Source organism: Dermacentor variabilis, chromosome 3, assembly GCF_050947875.1.
Source record: "Dermacentor variabilis isolate Ectoservices chromosome 3, ASM5094787v1, whole genome shotgun sequence".
In the NCBI taxonomy this organism is placed as follows: domain Eukaryota; kingdom Metazoa; phylum Arthropoda; class Arachnida; order Ixodida; family Ixodidae; genus Dermacentor; species Dermacentor variabilis.
Window position 1 is genome coordinate 70612542 of NC_134570.1, and position 13328 is coordinate 70625869.

General features: G+C 52.1%; 1 protein-coding gene across 1 annotated transcript in view; it reads right to left on the minus strand.

Annotated features, from left to right (window-relative positions):
- LOC142575854 (telomerase-binding protein EST1A-like) overlaps positions 1 to 13328 on the minus strand; it is a 98302-nt gene that overhangs the window by 15702 nt on the left and 69272 nt on the right. Inside the window, exon 16 of the mRNA XM_075685555.1 lies at positions 6858 to 7011. Coding sequence (XP_075541670.1) covers positions 6858 to 7011 — 154 coding nt within the window. The remainder of the gene's footprint in view (positions 1 to 6857; positions 7012 to 13328) is intronic.

Genomic DNA, 13328 nt, shown 5'->3' on the forward strand with positions numbered 1-13328 from the left:
TCTTTGTTCTTTCTCATCCCTCCTCAACGGTACGCGCGAACCACTCCCCCTCCCCCCCCCCCCAAAAAAAAAAAAAAAGAAAAACACGAAGAAGCATAAAAAAGAGAAAGGCACGCTAACGGAAACAGACAAGACAAAAGAAGAAAGTTTGCGAGGATACAGGAATCCCGATCCCGCGCACGCGCACAGGATACTGCAAGAAAGCGCGAGCTCCGAACTCGCTTTTCTATCCGCATACTTCTCGTAACGCGCGCACTCCCGGGCTACCACAGTTCGCGACGCGCTCGGCCATCAAGAGCGGTGGCGCGGCGCCATGCGGGACAGATGGCCATTACAGAAGCCGCCAAAAGTGTCGTTATAGTCGCGACACTTCGGCGATACCACGCGTGTGCGTGTGTGTGCGTGCATGCGCGCGCGCGATCGTCTAGCCCGATCTTTCCCCCGTGAGGCTCGGAGGAAAAGAGGAAAGGACTTGCGTGAGAGAGCACTCCGCGGTTGCTGTTTATCTTCAAGTGGCGCAAATAACGCGAAGCAAAAAAAAAAAAAAAAAAAAAGGCGCCGCTCCGGCAGGTGGCACACAACGGTGGACCCTCGCCCCCCCCCCCCCAAAAAAAAAGGCGGCACACGCACAGATTGAACCAAATTGGGAAGCGATTACGCGAGATTCCTTTCGCGGCGACGTCGCGCGCTAGTTCGGCGCGACAAACACGCGCTACGCGTGCACCCGCCGACTCGTGATATAAGAAAAACAAAAACGAGAAAGGTTTCGTTGACAACGAACGGCAAAGGTGGCGTCCTTAAATGCCGCACTCTTGCATAAGCGGCGCGCAGACCACTAGCCGGGAAAGCTCATTACGAGAACTTCGCCGTCGAAACGAAATTTATCGACGCGACCGAAGAAAAGAAAAAAAGGTAAAGTGAGTTACGGCGTTAATTAAAAGAGGCGGCAATTTCCGGGAATTCCCCCTCGCCAGCGGGATTATAGTGCGCCTGGAGTGATCAGGCGAAGCTCCCGCAGGTATATGGAGAGCAGTGTATAATAGTTACACGGACCACTAATCTCGGAGGAACGGGTGTCACCCGCTCGCAAGCCTAGGCTTAATTTGCGGCCACGCGGTCGGCATGCCCATTAACGTGCTGCTGCTGCACCTGCGAAAGTACCGACGCATATTAAAGAACTGTGCCAATGCGGATTTGGAAAGCCAACTAAGAGCTCTCTTCTAAGAACCGTGCCTTCTCTTATTAACGGCTTGCAAGAAACAACCGCGTCTGAGGAAATAAATCTTTTTTTTTTTTTTCTCCCTCGGCACCAGCCACACTGAGTGCATTTATTCTTTCGGCCGAGAACGGCAGCGCTTTGACCTGACGAATGGAAACGGTCGTCGGACCGGCGGCGATCTACATAGACGAGGAACGACGCCAATGACATAACTAATCGCTATCCCAAGTTTGCCGGGTCACTAGACTATGAGCAAGATGGAACTGCGCGTATATGAGGCGCAGCAAGCTGCCGTCTGCCGAAGGTTTACGATAATTAATTAGTTCCAATAACAAGGAAGGAGCTGGGATGTTGCAGCCGAACAGACGGCGGAATGCTGTCTGTTCCGCTGATAAATAGCGTCTCTTACAAATTTAGCCCGAGGGAAACGTGGTTTGGGAGTTCGACGGACTGAGCAATAGTCGGTGATGTTCCACTGCACTAGAGCTCGAAAGCATGCAGACGCAAGAAGCTCCGATACTCAGTTTGTCCTTAAGTTGTAGTCTCCTGCTGTGACGCAGTAAAGGTTCCCGAAATCTGTAAAGCTAAATCTTTGGCGCTTTCAGGACTAAACATAGTTATCTATATACTAATAACAGTATGCAGAAACTCCACTGGAATTGTCTAAGTATGCGTAAGCATACCCCCCAATTTCATTTGGCTCACCCCAAAATTTAAGTTGGCCCACATGCAAAATTTCAAATTGAAGGAAGGAAGGAAGGAAGGAAGGAAGGAAGGAAGGAAGGAAGGAAGGAAGGAAGGAAGGAAGGAAGGAAGGAAGGTAGGTAGGTAGGCAGGCAGGCCAGTGTGTGTACAAATGTCTATTGCAAAAAGAGAGCTAGAGAAAGAAATGGTGTGAAAATAAATGGACTCGGCACTTCATCAGGTAAGTCTGTCCTTGACAGGGCCGACGTCGAGGCGTTGCCGAGTATATAGGCCAACTTATGGGTGGCATGCACTCTAATGTACAGTCATTCCACTCACAGAGTTTACTCCAATATACTAATGGGAAGTCTGGCACTGCAATCGTTGAGCCATCATGGGAACAATGGGATGTACATGGATTTGTCTGATCTTCGTGCTTGTGGATTCATGCTTTGTATGCCTTCATTGTTGTAAATTTCCACAGAGGGAGGAGCCACCGCTGTGGCTTAGCGTTCCCCTTCGAAGGCTGGCTGTATGACGTAATGATCCCTCCTATATTTTCCGTTCCTCCATGTAAATTTCAGAGTAATCCATACTTTTCTAAGTGCAGAAACACTGCGAACATGCACAGTCGCTGCCAATGAGCCATTTGCAGAAATATACTACGCACAAACAAGAAAGGTATTTTCCAACCAAACTTGCTTAAGAGAGCTGATTTTGCTTCACAGATACATGGTAGACATGTTCCTTTGTGTTACTGATTTTAGGATGAAGTTTCTACATCATAGCGAATTTTATCGCAGATTATGTCATCAATACTCACCTGAACACTTTCATCTTGGACATGCAGTTTAATTTTGTAAGAAGCCTAGTATTTACATAAACAAAGCAAAAACACTTGATCTGTGAAAGCACTCAAACTTAATTTACTGAGAAGCGGTCAAACTTAAGCCTCTTTTCCCACCCAAATTTTGTAGTACTGCCGCTTGACGGAAGAGAACACACACCATTCTGCAAGTCGTCCATTGTAATCGTTCAGCTTGTCGAGCTGGCCAAATCGAAACGTGCCAAGCGTCTCAAGGCACTGGCTTGCCCCCCGCTAAATTTATAAGGGCATTATATGTCGCTTGTCAATGCATGCGTCAGTGGCGTAATGGTTTCTATATCTGGCATCTGTGCTGGAGGTACTGTACTCGAATTCTGCCATCGAACAATTTTAATAATGTTTATTTAATTATGTATTATGCAGGACATTGTTGAAAATGATGAGCTTACAAAGTCGTGAAGCCGTTTGGAGCCAGGAGGATGAAGTTTAGGCAAATCCATGTGCTTCCCATAATTCCCATGTTGGCTCAACCGCCGCAATTGCAGCTCCTGTAAACACTAGTGCCAGAGTTCCCTCTAGTAATTATTGGATGAAACTCTATGATTACACTCACTGACTGCTGGAAAAAGAGCCTCGGGACATTGCCGCACTTCTAGTAGCCCTTGATTACACTGCTAGCTCGGGTAATTCAAATTCTCATCAGATAAGATTATCACCATGCCCAAGCGAAAAAAAAAAAAAAATGCTGAACTAGCACCCCTTCGCCCCTTGAGTCCCATTCAACAAAATATCCTGAAATGCGGGTTTCCGCCCCCTTCCACCCGCCAGCCGATCGTAACGTGCACCGCCAGAGAGGTCTAAAGCGCTCGAAAACGGCAAGTCGAATGTGCCATTAGAAAGTGGAGGGACATCTGCGTAAATTATGTTTCCAGCAATAGAACCGCCTCAACATAACGCCAAGAAATCTAGGCCCGCAGCTGGTAGACTACACACAATACAGCATCCTCAAAGGCCCCTCACGAGGTCTGACCATTTTGAGCTGACAAGCGCCATGCATACAATGCATGCTAACGATCACGTCTGCTAAGTATTACACCGCTACGCACCGCGAAAAGAGCTCACGTATACGTGCTAGTGCACCAACGTACATGCGTCTTTGCTATGACGTCGGCCTTAGTGACTTGTGACTTCGAGAAATATTCGAGGCAACATTTGTTATTTGTGTAATCTGTTGCAACGATAGACGAACTAAGTTTCAGAGAAATGATAAAGAACACAATCCAAATGTCTCCCTGTATTTGTTTTACTTCGCGCCGCAGCAAGAGTGATGTACTTCCATTTCGTCTGCTTGCTCCCACGTCGTGTAGTCGCACATGCTGACACCGGAACTATGGCATTTTCTACCATGTTCCAGTGTGCGACCATGCTCTGTGATTCACTTGTGTCTGCCTCAGTGTTCGTGTAGCACTCACTCATACCGCTAGTCAGGTGTTCTCATGCACAGCGTGCACAATCACGCGCTGCGCAAAACAAGACAAACGCAACAGCTTGCGCGTGACACCGTCAGCAGAAGTGCGCCGCGCAGCAAAAAGCAAGTGGAAAAGAAATGAAGGCGGGGCCGATATGGGAGAACGTAAGGAAGGAATTTTGCTGGAGGAGGCTAGACGGGGCAAGTGGAGAGAGTCTCTTTTGGCAGTGGCACTCGCCTCCTGAAATTATGGGTTCGTGGCATTGAACTATTTTTATCTGGGCTATTAATGAACCAATTTGAAAAATTTTTACGGCTGGACGCTTCTTAGAGGGCATGTAACTACTTTCAGTGCACAACCAAAACTTTCAAGGGGCACGGTGAGGGGCACTTTAAGTGACAGCACCAGAACGAGCACACAAAAGTTTTTCAGAACTGGGTGGAAAGAGCGCCTGGCAATACGAACTTCGACACAGAATTGGCCAGCTACGTCAGAGGCTGGGTGGGATAAGGACAGAAGGATGGGCAGGTGGAGTCACAGCCTGAGAGGGCAGCAAAGGGGGCGGGACAAACGTGGTCTCGTCATTTTCATCGCCTTTGCGTCTACCCGTCATACCCTGCTTTAATTCTTGCAAAATAGGTAAAGCGAGCGAACGAACGACACGGCGAGCTGTACAAAGTACAGCGGCGCCATTGGTCCGAACCGGGGTGTTAGTTCTCCGTTCCGGCTGTCGGCTGACAGGACCGGCGACTACGTGGCGCCGGGCGGTGCTCGCCTCGCGAAATAAATCGACCGACAGGACCTAGGTAATGCGCGCGCACGCAGTCGGGGCTAATCGGTCCTCCGTGGGGCAAAGTAAGTATAAGAATCCAGTGCACACACTAACAGGGAAACAAAGAGAGGCGTTACACGAAGCCCACCTGTCTGCACGTAAAAGTCCGAGAACTGTTTCGGCTCAAACGAGGTAGGCCGAGCGTGCGTGATTACACTGACGGCTCAATGTCAAGGCGAGAGGTACAACCCTTTCGACGAGCAAGGGCGGAACCAAGTCGGCGGCGGCACTCGGGGCTACTCGTTAGCCCGCGTGATTGCGTCGAGGAGGGGACGACGGGGGGGTGAGGAGCGAGGAGAAAGCTACAAGCGCGTGCGGTGAAAGTGACAACGATCTCATTTTCGCCGAAAACCCGCATTAGCCGCCGCCGGGCCCCAGCGCAGGGGCCTCCGGAAGCCATTCATCACTCGGCAGGCCGGCAAGTGCCGACGCCGTCGATACACATCGGGGCCGTCGTACGCGAGCAGACGCGAGGTTTTATGTCTTCGCGTGCGGCATGCGCGCGGTGTGAGCGCGCTCTGTCCCCGGCGTGCGCAGGCACACGTGCGCGAGTGTAGAACACGCGGTGCAGTAACCTGCGGCCACGCGAAGACGCATCGGCACGGCCGACCGGATCTACGGGCGAGGAAGGGTTGAGCCGCGAGCGGTCTCCTTGTCTTTTTTTACCTGAACGCGCAGACAGCGATGCGAGTGAGGAAGGGGAGGAAGGCGCGCGGACGATCACTCTTCCCGAACAGCGGCGATGCGGTTCAGATGGGCGCGGCCCGCGAGGAGTAATATTTCGCGGCCATCTTCGACAAACATTCCCTTCGGCAAACATAATTCGCGCAAGTTTGCTTCGACGCTAAGGCAAGGGTCGTGAGAATGGAAACACGGCCTTCAGGGGTCAGCAATGAGAGAGAGAGAGAGAGAGAGAGAGAGAGAGAGAGAGAGAGACGGAACACGGACGCCACGGCACGGGAGAAGACGAAGTGGAAGTTTGGTTTATGGATGATCCGACCGACATTCTCAGCGCGGTTGCCGACGAATACATCGGCGACTATACGTAGGAATACGTGAGCAGAGCTGGCATGTTTTCTAAATTCGTTTTATGGGAAAGTGCGAGAGCAACATGTAAGGCAAGGGGGTGAGGGGGCTGGAGCGTACCGTGGCAGCATGCTCGACGAAACACCTGTACAGGAGCAAAAAATCGAACTCTCACACAGTACAGGTCAAACATATATGAGAAGCACCTAATCGATACTTCAGCGAAATTCACTTCCATATTTCATCGGTTTCTTAGGATAAAAGTAGCATTTCGCCTAACCGCCTAACCACAAAGAACACGGTCAACTGAACCTTGCGTGCAATATGAGCTGTAATCGACGGAGTACTATAGTTAGGTTTAATATTAAACTTCAGAATCACGCCTTGCAGCCGACCTATTTCCAAGGGCGAGAGGTCCCACTTGAAAGTTTTCGGCGCAGTACAGCTGCAATTTCAAAGCGAATGATTTTGTTTCTCCACAAACCAAATCGTATCCGCCAATGGCCGCCAATCATCCGAAAATCTTCATTCTACTAATTGCTCGTCAAAATATTTTTTTCTTACTTTCTTCACGGACAGAGGCGACGGCAGTCATAGAGTACCTTGACGTTTACTCCCTATATAGTTACCACCCGACTCGCGCTCATTACAGGAGCTGCCCTGCTTAGAACAACCCACTTTCGGCGATTACTCGGGCAAGCGAGTCGAGCAGCAGCTGCAATCCCTCACCGGTTGAGAAGCACGCAAATCGCTCAGCATGCGCGCGAGAGCTCGCGGCCAGACAAGCGGGCACCCACTCACCAACGATGGGCACGTAGACGTTGAAGTGTCCGTCGGCGACCACTTTCTGGACGAGCGGCAGGTGGTCGATGAAGCAGTTGGTGTCCGGTATGAGGAACCGAGGCCGGATTTCCAGCATGGCCGCCTGCTTGCTTCGGTGCTCCTGTAGAACCGCCTGCGAGGCACGCGACGCGACCACGGGTCCTTTTAGTGGCGCCGCACGTAAGCAGGAAGTGGAAAAACGTGTCGCGACAGCAGCAACGTTGCGACATGTGTGTAGCGCTGTATATCTATACACCAACGCATAGAATCGACAGAAACACGAACACAGAGGAGACGAAACAACCAGGCTCGCGGATTGACATCGGAGTAGAAGGCTCACCACACATTAACAAAATCCTTTAGGTGCCGATCGAGCTACAAAGGGTAGGCCCGAATGGCGGGCGGCCTAGAGTACAGTCGCGCAGCCGTGGAGTATTGTCCAAGTATTGTCCGAGTATTGTCAGGGAACCTGGGCTATTACACCGGTTGGAAGATCCTGCCCCTCGCAACACACTTTATTCCCATCCTCATTACTTGTGCTACACTAAAAAGCCATCCAACCGAAAATAAAGCGTTTCTTCAGTCAATCAATGTGGCGCAAAATACTAGATTGGGAGGGCGCCACATAAATAAGTGGCATTATTATATAGAACCACCTCGTTTGAACTCCCACTCGAAATTCACTACAGGGCAGTAAGATCAGACAAATAGACCTTCTCTGTGCGCGAATCGTTTACAAAAGTCACAGACTTTACCTATATATGCACATGGTCGAAAGAAACACTTTAGCATACCTTCCACGCATATCCTCCTCATATGCTTTCAGCGTTTGTGCTCCACGTGATGATCACAACCAAAGAACAACAAAGTTACCAGAGCACACTGGGTCACGCGAGATGATGTTGCGCATAGGAAATCACAAGGTACCAAGGTCATGTTGCTCCAGGCATCAGCAAAACACGACATTCAGTGCTCAAAAGAGCGCTGCCCTAATGCTACTTAGATGAAAGCGATAGCTGCAGAGATAAGGTAACGACGCACACCAATACGCTCCTCTAGCCCTAATGGCGGTGCTATCTCTTCAGGTCCACAACAGAGCCCACTGCTCTCATCAGACTCCGCATCTGCAGCAATGACAGCGGGAGTTCTTAACTAAGACAAACGCCGATGGGTCAAGCGTCATCGCGTCCCCGTGCACAGAACGCACGGGTTACTTATATTGCGATACGTACACACGCGACCAAGGGTCATTAACTCGCCACTGCAGGCACGGACAGCGATAGCGCGTGCGCGCGCGCACACACAACCCGCGCAACGCCGGACGTCACGCCCTGGACGTCAACAAACGCGCGTGGCGGCAAACAAAGGAAGGAAGGAGTAGGGGGGCCCAGGCTTCGAAACGCGGCGCTGCAGCAACAGGCCGAGTCCAAAGCGCACAACTGGGAGCGACAGCCGGAAACGCAGACCCCCTTCCCTGGCTCGATTCGAAACGAGAACCGCGGGGAAAACGCATCCGTCTCCCCAGTGACCACGGCGCACTATCCCGACACCGAGCGCCCTGCGCCACGACAGTCCACTCAGGGGAGAGGCATCTCGCCAAAGGGTCCAATCTAGCCCTAAGCCCCCCTCCCGTCTCGGCTTCTTCCCTTATAACACAAAAGGGGGCTCCGAACCCGGCGCGCCGCACTGAGTCACATTTATTTGGAAGCAGCCCGCCCGCCGGCGGCCGCGCAGAGGACCACGCTGGAGGAGAAAGCGCGCGCGCGCATCTGGACCGGCCGACGCGTCATTTGGCACGGACCCTGTCAACGCGAGCCGGACACCGCGGGAGCTTGGCGCCCGCACTGACCGCCCTGGGCGTCCCCCGGCTGAATTCGGCGCAGGGTCGCTGCAGCAGTGTCCAGGCAGGCAGGCAGAGGGACCAGGAGAAGGACGGAGCAGTGACTCAGTCACCTGATCGTGACTCAACACTTATTTGGGCGCGCACGACCACTGCCCCCGCCGTCCCCCGGGCGTGCGGTGCCAGCCTGCACGAGATGCGGGGGCGAAGAGCCCTCGGACCCGGAACAACAGCAGTGTAACGCAGAAACAGCACGTGCATTCACGCCGGCCAGCCTGAGTTAATTCGCGGGGAAGTGACGGACGCCGATTGGAACGTGGACACCCCATTTCGAATCCCCCTCCCCCCTCCTACCCCCGCTGCCTCCCAACTGCAGCTCCCTCACGTACTGAAGCTTGCCCAATCCCTCGCTCTCCCCAATCGATTTTATTCGATACACCTCCCGCGAATGCCGCCGCGCGTTCGACGCAATTCGTGCAAACTCTGTTTGACAGGTGCATCGCTCTGGAGATAATCCGGACACGCCGTAGGAGGCGCGTATATAAGCAAGCACTTCGGTGTAAGTGGTTCGCGGGAAGTCTTTGTGTGCGAGGGAGCAGTAGCTATATGGGAAGGTCCACTTGAGGAGAGCCCGCGGCAGTGTACACACTTCGGATGTCTGGACAGCGTAAAACTCCGATGGGCAACCAAATTGAGCTCCCAGCACTTCACAGAAACACGGAGAGATGCACCGGACAAAGAACTAACCGCACTGCGCAGTGTCGAGAAGTCCCACGCAGCCCACGTCTCGCCCCAAACCGCCGGCAACACAATAGGTTACATGCAGTATCCACCCTGCGTCTATAGTATGTTATTCCCTGATTACCTTAGCTACAAAAATAGCTTGGCACCACATCAATTTTAAAACGTGCTCCTGTTCTTAAATATCTCGAGAACGGACAGCGAAACTCCCGAACCGTAACAGGAGAGGAGCACAGGCTCAGACGCGTGGCAAGGAACATACGCGAAAACGCTTCCGACTAGATGATTGTTTCATCCGCCGCTTTCATAATTGAAAATTGATATTTGTGACACACATCGCCTAATCTTTTGGCACAAGAACGCGGATGACGAATGAAGCGTACAACGAGTGCGAAAGATGGAGCAGATTAAACGAAACAAGCAACGGCCGAACGCATTCCGCACTACATCAGAGGCGGGGTTTCGAGGAACATTAATTGAACTCCACCTATAGCATAACGCCGCCGGGCAGACCCGTGGGCACTTCGGCACCGGTTGACACGTCATCGCTCACGTTGCACAGCAGCACTGCAAAGGAATGGCACGGCGCCGAAGCGTTTCCCTTCGAACCGCGCTGAGGGTCAACGTTCCTGCGCGGTGCCGGCGAAGCCATGTTTGGGCGAACGAAATCATCCACACAGCTCGAAGGGGGGGCGCACATAGCCTAAAGGGGAGGAAGGCGCAGGAGGGCCGGAGGGGGGTCCGGCCTATGCACGGCCAGAACTGAGCCGGCCATACCTGGAGTGAGCATGACTACAGCCGTAGCCAAAGCAACGACAGCGAGCCGATGCCGCAGAATATATACACATGTCGCCGCCGACAGGAAGTCCCCGCTCAGCGGCAAGACTGCCGCTCGATTTCGAGACGATCCATTAGCGACTTTCCTTGCTGCTTTCTCTCGACTTGTAAGCTGATATAAACAAGTTCCCAAACATGACCTAAACGATTCAGAAGCCCGAAGGCGGAGGAAGGAGCAGACGACGCGGGCTTAATACATGTTAAAGCCGCTTACGCGCGGCCCGTTCGTATAAATCACCTCGAGCCGACCAATTAACTCATTCCAGGAATGCACAGATATCTTTTTTTCTTCTTCTTCTATCAGAATGACCCGACAGACCCACATGAGAAAATAAAGAGCTAGCCGGAAGAGAAGCAAGACGGTAGAGGCATACATATGAGAGAGACGTCGAGCTGGTGGCGGGTTAAAGGTAAATACTGCACCTAAACGCCGGTCCCTGTGTAGTACAGTGATGAAGAAGCAAGCACGGGAGAAGAGACGGCGACAGAAGAGCGAAAAGGAAAAGGAGCGGCGCTGCGGGTCCACGCACGACGGTGGCTGCCGTAGACCGGCCGTAGCCTCGGGCTCTGCGTGAGCGCTCCGGTCTCAGCGAGTCGCGAAACGGGAAGAACCGGAGAGCGCGGGCAGACGCAACGCACGCGCACACACGCGCTCAAACAAAAGCAAGAGACACGCACGCGCAAGGCGAGTGACCCGCGCAGCACGCCCTTTTCGTGAAGGACTCATCAGACACGAGATCCAGCGCAGGCGCGGCGGCGGCTCGCATCAGCAAACCATGCAGCAGCGGCGCAGCGCCACAGCAGTAGAGAGGCGGCCCGAGTATAGAAAACGACTCTCGGCTCGCATTCGGACTAATGCGCAATTTGCCGGATTGATTCGAGCGCGAGAGGAAACGCCGCGAGAACGCGAGATCCGAGACCAGAAGGGAGGATCGGATGTAAATGACAAGGACCGAAAAGCCAAACGCTTATAAATCATCGGGTTCTCCCCTCGTGATCAGAAGCGCTCTCGGATAATTGAATACTGCGAAGGGGCAGGCAGGAGCAGCAGGCGGCGCCGCAGCCGGTGCCAGCGGTACACGGGACTTTTTTTTTTTTTTCTTTAAGACGCCGTGTCTCAATGCTACACCGGCTCGATAGTATCAAGCCTGAGGCGGTGGTCGGACACGTTAGCAATGAACACACCGCTTCGTCGTGGCGTATACACCAAGTTAAACGTCCTGCGGCAAAAAAAAAAAAGAACATGTAATGCCCTTCGCATCAACAGGTAATTCAGAGAGAGGACGCATACCCGAAAGCTTCCACACATAAACGAAGAAACAACGCGACACAAAGTGCGCACAATGAAATAAACGGAAACAATAATAACACGGCGCACTACTCATGCCGCATGGCTGCAATGCAACGAGGCAAAGCGCAGAAGAACGAAAGTTTCGCAACAACGAACGCCTCGCAACAACGAAAGTCCCACTTGGACAATTTAGGGACCCGCCCCGGAGAAATTCCGTAGTATATGCACGAGCTCTTTCTAGATCCTACAGAGATGATCTGGTCACGGCCAATAGCGATCCTACGAGCAAGAGATACGAAAACAACGGGATACTCTCAGCCAACAGCTAAAAATGATTGCGCGGCCCGCTAAACAGGTGCTACGATAGCGTAAATGAGAAATAAACACAATGTATCGACTCTATACTATATAGACTGACAGGAAGTATGCTGCGTATAAGCGAAGAAGCTGCAACGCTCCGATGCCGCATCGCCAATACAATACAAGGGTCCCGAGCTGGGAGCCCGGCGCGCACCTATACTACGTGTTGGGCAAAACTTGTATGTTAACAATACGCTTTCGTGTGTATACTGTTCCAATCTACATCACATGCTCGTATATAGAGTCCCTACTTCGAGAGCGCATCCAAACTGACCGGGAGCGGAAAACAAAAGCGAAGAAAAACAAAGGACAGACAGCCCAGTGACCGTCCTTGGGTACGATTCGAGGAATCCCGGAGGTGGTCGCGCGGCCATGGAACTGAGCTTCCTCCGCCGCACGGGTAACAACAATCACGCGGAGTTGCCACCGTTTGGGCGCAACCGCCCCGCTCTCCGACCGGTACAAAAAAAAAAAAAAAAAAAAAAAAAGAAGACCCTACGTAACGAGTAAGCGCTATATACTATACATGGCGGCACGCAGACAGCTTGCTTTCACCGACGGTCGTCACGCGTTCGTGATCTCGCTAACCACGCGTTCGGCGGGCGCCGAGTGGAGGCAATTAACCGCAGCACACTGGATGGGCGGCTGGGCAGAGGACACACCGTGGACGCACTAACAAACGCATGTGCGCGTATTCAAACAAAGGAAGCACGAAGCGCGCCGAAAACCGATTCTGAACAAACATAAAATGCCAATCCTTGTTTTGTACGTACAATGCTCTCTCTGGAGGGTTCGAATATGCGACAAAAAATAATAATAATAATAAGCTGGCACCAAACAGTCGGCAGCCGCCACCGAGGTGGACCTGGTGGTATCACCGAGGTTCTTCTGTAGCGCTGTCTTCCAGTAAAAGCAACTGCTATTCTTTTTTTTTTTTTCCCCGAGGACTTGATTGTGAAACGTACAGCAAGAATATCGCGTCTTTTTGTACATGTAGAACATGTAGGCGTTCGAGCGTGGCACGCAACCACGACTGAAATTGCGACGCTGACATAGACTTCAATTCACCGCGTTTACAACCAATAGTCCGCAAATTCTCAGAGTACGATGTAGTCAAAGATCAGGAGCGGCGCGGATGACATAAGAAAAAGCAGTGGCTGATACGCAAGTACAGGCAAAAAAAACTTGCCCAATATCTGCGGTTATTCGCATCGAACGCTCGAATCCACGTGTAAGCAAACCGGACAATGTGGTCGGCGCACCAGCCACGTAAGAAACAGTCTACCCCCATTAAACGGCACTTATACAGGAGAACGTCCGGTGTGTATTGATAGAGGGAAGAAACTTAAATAAGAAAGAAAAAAATCCGCGCCGCAAGGCA